The sequence below is a fragment of the Babjeviella inositovora genome, assembly GCF_001661335.1.
Source record: "Babjeviella inositovora NRRL Y-12698 unplaced genomic scaffold BABINscaffold_20, whole genome shotgun sequence".
Classification (NCBI taxonomy): Eukaryota; Fungi; Ascomycota; class Pichiomycetes; order Serinales; genus Babjeviella; species Babjeviella inositovora.
The window spans coordinates 20,196-32,257 of record NW_017566857.1 but is presented as its reverse complement, the minus strand read 5'-3'; the positions used below and the strand labels follow the sequence as shown (position 1 = coordinate 32,257).

Sequence of the window (12,062 nt, the reverse complement as noted above, 5' to 3'; positions counted from 1 at the left end):
TCAACCCACTGGAGGGGCTACCGTGCTGGGTGAGCAGATGGGCCTTGGAGACGCTATAGATTGTGGACAGAAGCAACTGAGGGGTATCCGCCAAGTTCTTCAACGCCGACAAGTCTGGAGATTGTTGATAGTCAAACCCGGCAATGCCTCCCCCATCCCTAAAACTGCGATCTTCATGAGGTCCAAAATCGGCAGTTTCTTCCTTAGCCTGAGTCTCGGACTGTATCTTGGCACGTGGATCTCCTTGGCTAATTCCAATCGGAGGTGGATTAAAGTTGTCACCGTCGTTCTTACCTCTCAGGGGTGGGGTGGCAGTCGTCTGCGGGGACTCCTCGCTCTCATCAACCCCTTCCAAGTGTTTCTTCGATCCGTCATTCTTTTCCTTGTCAGAGGTACTTCCCGCGCTGCGCTGTCTCTTCTTGATAACATCAGTTTTCAAGGATAGCGGGCGCACAACGCCGTGTAACTTCAAAAACAACCCACATGCATTGCACAAAGGCTCACCGCCCGGCCCCCGACGCCACAACGGAGTGTTCTTGGTGTTGCAGTTGGAGCAGTTTGAAGGTGGTTGGTAGGGAACAGCACCGCCTAAAGCGACAAAGGCCGAGGTACCGTTAGCCTTTGAACCGGTAGGTGAATCTGCTTGGCCCTTTTTATCATCCTTCCTCACCTCCTCTTTCTTGGCCGCTTTCTTTTTTGTACCAGTACCCTTAGGCTTTTTCCCCACGCTACTGCTCAAAGAGGAAGTTTTGGAATCAATTTGAGTCGGAGGGGTGGAGATTCCTTTGGTGCTCTTTCCGTTCAGCGACGCTAGATCAAAAATCGACGATTTAAGAGACCCGGACATGGCCGATAACTGATGCAAGTACTCCAGGTTTCCAGACGCACTTTCGTCGTTTTCGCTGGCTCTCAGGTTTTGAGGACGGCGGGTGTCAATGGTAATGGCGCCACTTCCGGGGTAGAACGTTGGCTGGGAGGTGGACAAGGCCTGGTCGTTCATAAACATCTCATTTCCATTGTTGTAGCTAGATGAGTGCAGTAGCGGCTGGGTGATGTCAAAGTATGAGAAGCCTCGCGATTGGGGAAGACCCCCGTGGCCCAACGCCGCAAGATTCGTGTTGGAGCCGCTAGGGGTGCTAAGCAAAGATGTAGGGGGGGCGTAGTGCTGCTCCATGTATCTGTCAATAGAAGCAGTTGCCGAAGAGACAGATTTCGCCTTTGTGTCTCCAGTAGATACAGGTGGCGATGAGGAATACACAGTGTTCTCCGGTCCCGCACCCATGTTGAACCCGTTTTCCACCAACAAGCTGGCGTTTCTCTCCGTGACGGAGGGTATGTAAAAGCCACCGGTGTTCGAAGAGCCGGTCGGACCGCGCATATTGGTAGACAACGCAGAAGCCGATCCGGGAAAGGAAGGAGGAAATGCAGAGAGGGAGCCTACTCTGCTGATTCCAGAAACACCTCCGCGAATGAGGGAATTCTGGTACAGATTGGAGAACCCTTGATGGGAGCTGTGAAACGAGGAGGCAGCAGAGGTGGCGGGAGAGGCGGTGTGGGTGGAGCCTAACAGGTTCTTGGAGTAGTAGTCGTGTTGGATAGAGGCACGCTTAATGCTGATCCCGTTGGAATGGGTTTCGGGATGGACCACCTTGCCCCAGTGCTCGGACGGGTCATCGTTGAAGCTATTGGCGAACTCTTCAATTGGCCCTAGAGACACCTCCGCGTTGGTATGATCGTCTCCATTAAAGCCAAACGGAGCGCCAGGGTTTTTAAACTTTGCCCCATCCAAGCCGTACTGTTCGGAGAAAAACTTGCCCGCCGAGAGAGAGGTGGATAGGTTCGAGGTGTATTTTGGGGCTGGTTGTGGGGTGGGACCAATTATTGGGCTCAAAAAGTCTGCAGCCGACCGTTTCATATGGCTTCTGGAGGTCTTGCTGGTTGCAGGGTCGGCAAAGTTTGCCTCGTGGTCCTCTCTAGCAATTCGCTTCAACTGGCTCAAGTAGTCATTGTCGTCGACGGTGTCGTAGTGCTGGAAGGCACCGTACTGGGGGCTAAAGTTCTCGGAGTATGTGGCCACTGCATCGTACGTGTTCGCTTCAACGGGTCCAGAACTAGCCTTGTTTCTTTTCATAGTCATCAACCGCCACGTCAAGTTCTCAATCCGCTCTCTGTACGGAAGGGATAACTTGGCATTGGTGTACATCTTCCAGATGCTTTCCTGGGAGTCGTCGCTGAGTAAATCCCGTGTGCAAGAGAGCTTCGGCTCCGGAGAATTGGGGTCGCCCTGGTAGGGGTTCATGTTCGGAAGGGCACTATAGTTATCAAGAAAGGAGGTGGAGCGGTGCATGGAATTGCCGCTGTACAAATAGCCATCCAGGTTTTCAGTTTTTGGACGCAGCATATTAAAAAAAGGTGAGAAATGTGGGAGGCGAAGTGGTATTAGGGCGTAGGGGAAAAGCTTACAGAGTAACACAAACCTAGAAAGTAGACACGGTAAGGAATATATCCAGGCTGTAACATCCGGCCAGATATGGTTTACTCCTTGGAAACATTTCTCGTATTCAGGATGTGCTACTTGGCCAGTCTGGGCTGCACTGTGATTCCCTGCGTTACGGTGCACATGAATATGCCCCGGATAAACCGCTACAGGCAGAGAAAGTCGCGGTTCTGAGCTGTGCATATGTCGCAATACGATAGTTTTAGGTTGGATAACGATTTTTTCCTTGTTATGCGTCTTCCGATAAGAGATTAGGGTTTCTTTTTGCCGCTATATCCACTCTATTTTAAAGTATTTAGGCCGAACCACACTCACATGTTTCTTTCTATCCACACTCGTTCGCCATTGACCACGGATTTAAACTGGTTGCCAGCTACTTTTTTTCAGGCCACTCGTAGGATGCTGGGTATTTGTGCAATGGCAGGACTCTGAGAGACTACATACCCGGTGGGGGGGACACATTTCTGTTATCAGTGCTCACATGCGGCATAGGCAACATGTTAGATTCCCGAACGTTGGGATTAGGCTCAAAATGGACAGTGGTGCATGCACCACAGGCTGTTTTGGGACGCTCCACGCATCGATGCGCAGTAATTGGCCCGATAAAAATTCATGGTACTTAGTTTACCCTAAGGTTCTTTTTTTACACCGAAGACACAATACAAGCGGCCAGAGAAGGGATCTGCCGGTCATGTGACCTTTGATGGGTTTGTTACTAGCAATCCTTCGTGTCTGTCTGCCCGACTCCTGATGGCCGTGTTGGTGGAGAGGTTATGATTTTTTGTAGAAGTGCCCGATGCCCCCCAATGAAATATGTATTTTATTCCGGAGCTGTGAATTTAGAACATGAGCTAATTGTAGACAATACGAAACGATTTTTTCTTGGGGGGAAAACCCAGAGGAAACAAGCCGGTCTAACCATCACCGAGATGCGGCAAAACTAAAACCAGCGGGATGCAACTATCGAGGTTGTCCGTCTGATGACTCTTTTGGCCCCTAGGTTCTAATGAAAGGCTGGCTCTTGTTAGAGGGGGTGTAATTGAGTTGGTCCTGGATGGTGGCAGGAATGGCACACAAAGAAAGTCAGATTTTCCAGGTCATTGCCCGAGGAAATAGATCTCTAAATCCTTCGAGATGCATAGTTAGAGCCTTGAACTATTGGTAATAAATCCGATGTGCAGAAATGCATGGGCCTGCGAGGATCGACCATTTGAATTCCCGGAATCCAGATACCATTTAATGCAGGGCTTAACCCCGGGTCGCTAAAAGTCAGAATAGATATGTTTGTGGCGAAACCCATCTTGAGCGTCGGGTATTTTCGGGGGGTATCGCGTTACCTGAGCTTTAAATTATAAACTGCGAACACCGTATGGCTTGATAGAGGGTAATTCGGAAGGATATCAGAGCTTTGCTATGTCTCCAGCTGCTAATTATACAGAATTATGTTCGCATACCAGTCAAGCAGAATTTAGGGGATGGTAGAGAGTTGTCCTCCAACTTACGTCAGACTATACTCGCAACATGTCAACGGTTCAAGTTGCTGAAATCTCAGCGGCTGAGGGTAGACTTTACAAGTCGAAAATCATAGGCGGCAGCCATCTAGATACGGTTACATCACCATTTGGTAATGGTGCCGACAATACCTCATATAATGCTGAAGTCACTAGTATTATCGGTTCAGCTGTATCTTTGACAACAAATTAACGGTCTTTGCTAGCTCTCCACTACAGTGCCAGGCAACAGTAGCTCTCCTGCATGTACCATAGGCTTACGTCATCTGCATGTGATGGCAACTTTCGAGCCTTGCTCAGTGACGGAATGTTGCTTGAGATAAATCGTATCTGAAAGGATGTCAGAATCATCTGTCTAGCTTTAAGCTGGGCGTACATTATTTAGCAACCTCCACTGAAACATTTTTCCTTGGTTAGTATTAATCCATAGTCTGATTTAGAATGTTTCTAGTTGATCGTCAGGGCGGACTCCGTTTCCAAGTCTTGCGGGCAAACCTCCGGTTGTATGCCGTGCTTTTTCAGTATTTGTCTATTCATGAATTGGTTGGTTTATGCCTGTCGATAAACTTCTACCAAATTGCTCGTATATTTCGGTGGATCTGGTTTAGTGTGCACATACGAAGCATATGATTCATTGCTATTACGTCTTTTTCACATTCGAGAATTTTCCTTTAGTAACATTACTTGCTTTCCTGATCGATATGCCGGACCCTAAAATGCATTGGCTTGGGCTGTATGGTTAGATCATTGCATATGCATAATAACAAACTCTAACACCCTTGGAGAGGTGCCTATTAGTTTCTCTGAAATTGCTAGTTCCGAGACTCCATAGCAATCAACCTGGCACATCACTCGGGAAGTGTGGCGAAAGGTATAAATAGAGGCTATGCGTCCGAGCTTTTAACCACCATTCATTCCTTACAGATCATAAATCCCAAATTTATATCACCCACTCTACTAAATTACAATGTCTCAAGCTGGTCGTCAAGATTTCACCGATAAGGTCTCCGCTGCTGTTAAGCCAGATTCCCAGAAGGGTATTTTTGAAAAGGCCAAGGATACCATTGTTGGTACCGCTGACAACGCTGCTGGTAAGGCCCAACCAGAGGAGGACAAGACCGCCGCCCAAAAGGTTGGTGACACCGTTTTCGGTAAGTAAGCACACCGTTGCCTCTTGCTCTTTGCCAATTTGTGTTTAAGTCCTGAATAAAAATTGTGTTCAAGTCCTGAATAAAAATTATGTTATAAGCTCTGTAAATTGTCTATTTCGCAGCTAGTCCTGGGGAGTATGCGTAGCAATCGGAGATGGGATCCGTGAATGCGTTCGTGTTTAACGTTTCGGTTACACATGGAAGCTTTTTTACACCCTGTAAATATTCAGGTGCTAGCAGTATTCTATTTGTACAGGTCAGGATAAACATGTACAGGTGGGAAAAAAAATTTCATCATACACCATGTATAATCACACTAATGTCCCGATTGCACACATCTTGTTACTAAAATCTAGTCCCTGAACTACCCTATACAATGGTCTACTATTTCAAAAGTATGCCTTCCGGGCACACACTCTTTATGGGCCTCGACAAACAAGAAAACGAACACTTGATCAAGCATGGTTGGCCCGAACAGGATATCTGGTTCCACGTGGACAACCTCAGTAGTGCCCATGTGTACCTCCGTTTGAACCCAGACGAAGACTGGCAGCTGATTCCGGGCGATTTACTCGAAGAGGTGGCTCAGTTGACTAAAGCCAACTCGATCAAGGGTAACAAGCAAAACAACATCACCATCATCTACACCCCCCATTCTAACTTGCACAAGGACGAGTCGATGGACACCGGTACCGTTTCCTTCAAGAACCCGAAGCTCGTGAGAAAGCACTATATTTCCAAGAGGAACAACGCGATTCTCAACCGATTGGACAAGACCCGCACGATCAAGACCGTCCAGGAGTTTAAAGAAGAACGTGAGGCCAAGGACGACGCAGATCGCGAGGCGTTGCGCGCTTCCAAGGCACAGGAAAGAGAGTCCGAGTGGATGGAGAGGGAGCGAATCAGAGACGCCAAGCACCGGAAGGAAACTATGTATGCAGACTTGTTTACCGACGAAAACATGACCCAAACCAACGAAAGGTTTAATGAAGACGATTTCTGGTAGGTGCCGTTGAATCTTCAACCACGTGCACTGCCTTACCAACCAGTGGAAATACCTCCAATGCAGGCCACTTGTATCACCAAAGTATGCTCAGTGACCGCCTCTTGTCGAGTTTCTTTCTCCCATTCCAGAAACCTGTACCCACCTAAGGCGAGCCTTTTTTTTCTTCTGCTTAACCATACGTAAATTGTATCTAAACCGTTACCTAATGGATCTACCACTGGAACTTGTTGAATGACTGCCACCCATTGGGATCTTGATCGTTTCAACATCCAGCGTGACCTACATTCTTGTAACGATAAAAATCTATTGCTGCCCTCTTTGCTCTGTGAAAGACGGTACAGCTGATATAAACCAAGCAACTTTTATACATCCGGACGCAACCAATTGGAAAACCACAAACCTACAAGGCTTTACAACAAAACAAGCGAAGCAGAAGCTTCTATAACCTACCAAATACGATATTTTCCTGTTCGGCTCACTTAAAGCTTTGTAGGACGAACACTTCATTTCTTGTACCCCAACTCGGCCAAAGCCTCCTTGAGGGCTTGCAAGACAAGGCCGACATCACCTCTGTAGGCCGACACACCCATATGACCGACTCTAAAGTACTTGGTTTTGATATCCTTGTGGATCCCACCGGCCACGTTAATGCCCTTACCGGCAATCTTGGCCAACAAGTCACCGCCGGCAACACCTTCTGGGAAATAGATCCCGGTCAACCCGTGGGCCGCGACCTTGGTGCTGACGGGGACGATTTGCAAGCCGAGGGAAGCCAAGTCCTGCTTGAACTTGTCGGAGACCTGGGCCTGCTTGGCCAAGCGGGCGTCGAGACCCTCGTCCAAAATCTGCTTCAACGCCACGTTCAAGGCGGTGATAGTCTGGATGGCTGGGGTGGCAAAGTAGGCACCGCTGCCGGCCTCGTAGGCCTGCATAACTGGGGTCCATCTCTTCATGGAGGCAAAGAAAGTGGCCGGCTTGGCTCTGCTGAGCACCTTTGCCTGGGCTCTGGCGGAAGCAAAGGAGATAGACAAGCCTGCTGGGCAGCCAAGGGCCTTCTGGGAGCCGGTGAGCACGTAGTCGAGGCCCCAGCTGTCAAACTCGATATCTTCGGCACCCACAGAACAGACACCGTCGATGATGATCAACGTCTCCGGGGACAACTCTCTAACCTTGGCAGCAATCGCCTTGATGTCAGAAACGACCGCGGTGGAGGTATCGACGTGGGTGATGGTGATGGCTTGGTACTTGGTCTTCTGCAAAGCCTCTGCAACCTTCGCCAATGGCACAACGTCACCGACCGGCGCGGAAATGACATCAACGTTGATGTCGTACACTCTCAAGGCCTCGGCAAACGAGTCTGAAAAAAACCCGGTGGACAAAACAAGCGCCTTGTCGCCCGCTTCTAACAAACTGGAGGCAGCCATGTCCCAGCCCAAAGTCCCGGAACCGGCAACCACGTATGGCTGAGCCTTAGGGTCAGTCGACTTGAAGATCTTTCTCAACTGCTTCAAGGTGGACAGGAAGGTGGCGACGAATTCGGTGGAGGTGTGCGACTGCGAAGGCGTCGACATGGCATACAAGACCTCATCGGAGAACTCAATTGGCCCCGGGATCATGGTCAACTGGTGCGCGGGTTGTTTGTATGGACAAGACATTGTGGAGTATAGGCGGGGAAGATAAATAGAGGGTCTAAGTGAGATGAACCTCTTTAACATGAAGATGAAGAGAAGAAAAAAGAGCGTGGGGCGGACGGGGGGTTTATATAGCTGGGCGGCTCCTTTGCCCCGTAAATGGGTGTCTCCGTGTGGAAGTTTTGCGGCCCTCGGAGAAGGTGATAAAGTATAGGCACACGTGATTAAGAGACCTCGAAGACGGCTACCACGCAGAATGAATTCCGGCGCGGTAGGCACGGGCCGAGTTCCACCCGTTCCGAAGACGGTTGAGTGGGGGAACGCGCTCAGGGTTGAGCAGTACTTAGGCCCAAACTGACGCAGACGGTGGTATGCCTATGATAGATATGTAATGTGTTAAAAAAAGATTTGAATATTCAAGAGATTGGCAGAAGAGCTGGTTCTATGGCTAATCGCACCTCGGGGACACGTGCACACGGCATGTTATAGATACTGTGACATCTGGTATAGATGGCTGTAGCTTCACTTTGTTTTTGTCGATTCTTCGATGAGATAATATTATATTAAGATTCTTTGAGTAACGTCATGCGTATTATTCTTCGGGCGGTAATTCTCCTTTGGTAGCTCTGGTGGCTGTGACGATTAGATGTGGCACGGCCAGCCCCGCGAACTCGGAGAAACCCGAACGTTGATCTCTGTTTCCCCACGCCAATTTCCTCATCCGGGCTGCGTTTAGCGCAGAGCGTCATTCAAGGCTACGGTAAAATTTCAACGGCATTAATGCCATACGGTTATTATCTTTGAAGGGATACGCGAGGGGCGGTGTAGAGACAATAAACGTGTGTATTCCCGAGTATCATGAAAGAGTGAGTCTTGCAGGGTCTGGCTATAGACTACAAAGATATGTCGATTGAAGCTAAATATGAAATGGTTGAGAAGATCAAGCCCACCAACCTTAGGTCATAAGACTATACATTTATAGCACTAGTGGATTAAAATCAATGAAAGTGGTTGAATCGATTCCTGGGGCACAAGATCGGAAAAATAGCCCTCGGTCTAACCTCTCTTTGCCTTCTGCGGGCCTTTTGCACTCTTCGCGAGCATCTCCCGTTGAATGCGCTCAAACTCATCGTCATCAAGCTCACTCTCCTTCAGCTCTCTGGCTCTCTTCTTGCTTTTTTCCTTGCCTCCGTACTTGCTCTCGAGCTTATTGATCAAACTGTCAAAACTGGTCTGCTTCTTGCTCATGATTAACTTTTTCAAAGCGTCCTCACTATCGACCTTTACTTTGCCTTTGTTGATCTGCAATTCTGCCTGGAGCGCTTCCAGTTCCTTAGCCTCCTTGGCCACCTTTTTCAACTCCCGCGCAACCAACTTCAGCCTGTTCCTTTTGTAGTGAGTCCACTTTTTCAGGATAAGCGGTTCGTCCGTGTCAATGACCGAGTCTTCATTTGCAATCTCCTCCACGATTAAATCGTAAACTCTGGTCTCCTCCTCACGCGTAAACTCCAAGTGGGGAATTACCTCAAACAAGTTGAGAAAGTCCCCGTTGTAGTAGAGAAAAGACTTGAGAATATCCGTGCGCTCTTCCTCGGAGCCCTGGTACTTTGCCCTATCCTCCTCTATCAACTCTACCGTTACCTCGTCTCTCATGTCGCGGAAGTAGTCCCTCCAGAACTGCACCGTGTCGTTATCATTAGAGAACTCGGCATCGAACACAGAGCGCACCGACTTGGTTTCATCGAAGACCTTTCGCTTGGTAATGTCGTTCAAAATGCTGTATGCGAACTGGATCCGCTCAAACGTTTCTTTCTCGACACTCTCACTGACCTTTCTCTGGGCGAGTTTATCGGGGTGATACTTTAAGCAGAGCTTTTTGTACGTGGTGCGGATCTGCTGAGGTGTCACCTCCCGTGAGTCTTCGAGTCCGAGCTCCAAGTATGGATTGATATCTGGGAATGGGATGGAAGAGGACATATTGTTATCTTTGGTGTAGTGTGTTAAGGGTGACAAGGTAAGTGTGAAAAAAACAAACGCGTACGCGTCTGTCGAGAAAAAAAAGTAAAAGCTGGCTCCTCATCAGGGGCTCGAACCCTGGACGTTTCGGTTAAAAGCCGAACGCTCTACCAACTGAGCTAATGAGGACAGTTGATGGACGTGCGTAGAAACATGCCTTTTTTTAACGCGTAATGTATCAACCCTTAAGTTTGCTTGAAGGTAAGTAGAAACAGACTACCCACTTAAATGTTGAAGTCCATGATTTATGAAAGCGTGATACCTAGTTGTCTCACAGACCTACTAGACTCAGAAGTGCTCCAGGTTTGTATTATACAGCCTCTCAGACACAGTTTGTATTAAGACATGTATTAAGACATGTATTGAGACATGTATTTCTCTACTGTGATTGCCAAATTTCCACTATATGAGGAGCCCTTTCGTCTCTTTTACTAAATAAGTTATATACCTTCTCCAACTTGATATCTTCACCGTCTTGATATTTTCACGGCTTGGAAGATCTAAACTACGCAAACTTTGAACCCTAAATCTTTAGCTACGTATATGGTTTATTCTAGATTTGCGCATAAGCATTGGTACATTTATCCACGTGTATACACTGCCTTATAGGTGTACGTTAAGAAACCACGTGCCTAACCATTTTCAAAGATATACGGGAGCCTTAATGTTCATGAATTTGGTGCCATAAAATACTATACATTCATACATGTTAAACTATCTAAACCTTACCCGGCCAAATCCCTTTCCATTTTCCAGCTGTCTGGCCTGTTTTCACCAACTTCCAGAAATTGGACACTATGGCCGAGTTGGTTAAGGCGAAGGTCGCAGAATTTGCGCTTTCGGGCGCAGACGCAATCCTTTGGGTTTACCCGCGCGGGTTCGAATCCCGTTGGTGTCTTCATTTCTTTTTCACGGTTCATGCAGTATTTCCTGGGCCATTTTTTTTCGGTAAACTCACTCTACCAGCTCCGTGATATAGGCAAAACCCAATAAAAAATAATTCAACCGGTTCTAATGTAAACAACCTAAACGATTCTAATGATAATTTAACAATTCTAAACGGGTTTATTTCTTACCTCGGATGCCTGTCTCGGGCCACTGTCTGCATGATCATCCGGTCAATGTTGTCGCCCATGCCTTGGGCATTTCCCGAGCTGCGCATCTCCAAATTAAACCGTTCGTTCACAAATGTCGACTTGAACTGCTCAAAAACCTTCTTGGCCTCGGGATAGTCCTTGGCGTTGGTGTTGAGGAAACCATCAACATACACATACATCAACTTCTCCACGTCATTAGCCGTTAGATCAGCCAAGACCAGACGGGTGGGAGGGGTAGGTTGGGTCTCGGGGAAGACCATAGGAACGGGTTCGGCGGGAGTCTTGTAGCTAAACACCTCGGACGCGTACTGGGTCTGCGACGCTACAGGCTCGACCGGGGCCTTCTCACGTCTGGGGCGCTTGCGCGTCTGCTCGAACGGCTGCTCGAACGTAGGCTGGTCACGGAAGCTGTTATCCAATGGAAGGTAGTTCTGTACCTGTCCCGCGTACCCAAAGCCCCGCTGGGGGCGCATCGGATACGGCTCTGACTGGACACTGGAGTTGGATGAAACAGTGCCGTTTTCCTGGCGCACATACGATTCACCCTGAGCCTCAAATTTCCCTGTGAGGGTCTCAGGTATGGGTAAGAGCGCGCGCAGCTTTGTGAACTGGTTCTTCCCCATGGAACTTCGATCGAGCGCGTGCCGCTTTTTGAACTGCGATAACCAGCCGTGACTGAACCCTTCCAACCGCTTGGGGTCGTCCACACCAAACTCCTTGGCATAGAGCACCCAGTGTTCGCGAAGCACCGGCTCATTGAGCGGTAGGCCCTTCAGCTTGCGGTTCTCCACCATGTCATCCATCGCGGCGTTGATCTTTTCGTACTTGAAGTGCACCTTGCGCTTCCCATTCCGGAAGTAGTCCTTGGTCCCGTCGTAGCGCCCACGGAGCTCCGGCTCGTGCTTGAGCCATTCACTGAAGGAGGATGTGGAGATCGAAATAAGCGACTTGAACTTCTCCACCGTGTCAGACTGCGGCCCGCCGCTCAGGTGGTAGTAATCGAGAATCATGAGCTTCTGTTCTAGCGTCGCGCGCACAGGTTTTGACGGGAGGTCGTCCATTCTATGTGTGTCCCTGGACATTGTGTAAGGTTTGGTGTCTGGTTGGGAGGTTGGATAGGTGTATAGTTTTGTTTTGATATTGAAGGTTCGAT

General features: G+C 48.6%; 7 protein-coding genes and 2 non-coding genes across 9 annotated transcripts; 4 read left to right on the top strand and 5 right to left on the bottom strand.

Annotated features, from left to right (window-relative positions):
• Positions 1-391: 391 nt before the first annotated feature.
• Positions 392-565, bottom strand: BABINDRAFT_21286 (GATA-type transcription factor; the record flags this gene model as incomplete). Its single annotated transcript, XM_019131263.1, has 1 exon — positions 392-565. A coding segment is annotated over one exon (174 nt), but the record flags the coding sequence as incomplete, so codon positions are not given.
• Positions 566-3,146: 2,581 nt separating this feature from the next.
• Positions 3,147-3,473, top strand: BABINDRAFT_117236 (uncharacterized protein). The gene has a single exon (XM_019126890.1). The coding sequence runs from the start codon at positions 3,271-3,273 to the stop codon at positions 3,439-3,441; it is 171 nt and encodes a 56-aa protein (XP_018982262.1). The 5' UTR covers positions 3,147-3,270; the 3' UTR covers positions 3,442-3,473.
• Positions 3,474-4,975: 1,502 nt separating this feature from the next.
• WH11 (Wh11p) lies at positions 4,976-5,167 on the top strand (the record flags this gene model as incomplete). The annotated part of the gene is made up of 1 exon (XM_019132079.1): positions 4,976-5,167. The coding sequence occupies one exon, from the start codon at positions 4,976-4,978 to the stop codon at positions 5,165-5,167; it is 192 nt and encodes a 63-aa protein (XP_018982261.1).
• A 338-nt stretch (positions 5,168-5,505) lies between these two features.
• BABINDRAFT_163937 (uncharacterized protein) lies at positions 5,506-6,325 on the top strand. Its single transcript, XM_019130189.1, has one exon. It carries the CDS (start codon positions 5,536-5,538, stop codon positions 6,163-6,165), a length of 630 nt encoding a protein of 209 aa, XP_018982260.1. The 5' UTR covers positions 5,506-5,535; the 3' UTR covers positions 6,166-6,325.
• Positions 6,326-6,495: 170 nt separating this feature from the next.
• On the bottom strand, positions 6,496-7,939 carry BABINDRAFT_163935 (pyridoxal-phosphate-dependent aminotransferase family protein). The gene has a single exon (XM_019130188.1). It carries the CDS (start codon positions 7,818-7,820, stop codon positions 6,669-6,671), a length of 1,152 nt encoding a protein of 383 aa, XP_018982259.1. The 5' UTR covers positions 7,821-7,939; the 3' UTR covers positions 6,496-6,668.
• Positions 7,940-8,705: 766 nt separating this feature from the next.
• On the bottom strand, positions 8,706-9,778 carry BABINDRAFT_163934 (uncharacterized protein). Its single transcript, XM_019130187.1, has one exon. It carries the CDS (start codon positions 9,771-9,773, stop codon positions 8,853-8,855), a length of 921 nt encoding a protein of 306 aa, XP_018982258.1. The 5' UTR covers positions 9,774-9,778; the 3' UTR covers positions 8,706-8,852.
• A 90-nt stretch (positions 9,779-9,868) lies between these two features.
• On the bottom strand, positions 9,869-9,941 carry BABINDRAFT_t370. The gene has a single exon. It is a non-coding gene; the product is annotated as a tRNA-Lys (tRNA).
• Positions 9,942-10,525: 584 nt separating this feature from the next.
• On the bottom strand, positions 10,526-12,018 carry BABINDRAFT_163933 (uncharacterized protein). The gene has a single exon (XM_019130186.1). It carries the CDS (start codon positions 11,989-11,991, stop codon positions 10,885-10,887), a length of 1,107 nt encoding a protein of 368 aa, XP_018982257.1. The 5' UTR covers positions 11,992-12,018; the 3' UTR covers positions 10,526-10,884.
• On the top strand, positions 10,604-10,710 carry BABINDRAFT_t382. Its single transcript has one exon. It is a non-coding gene; the product is annotated as a tRNA-Leu (tRNA).
• Positions 12,019-12,062: the final 44 nt, after the last annotated feature.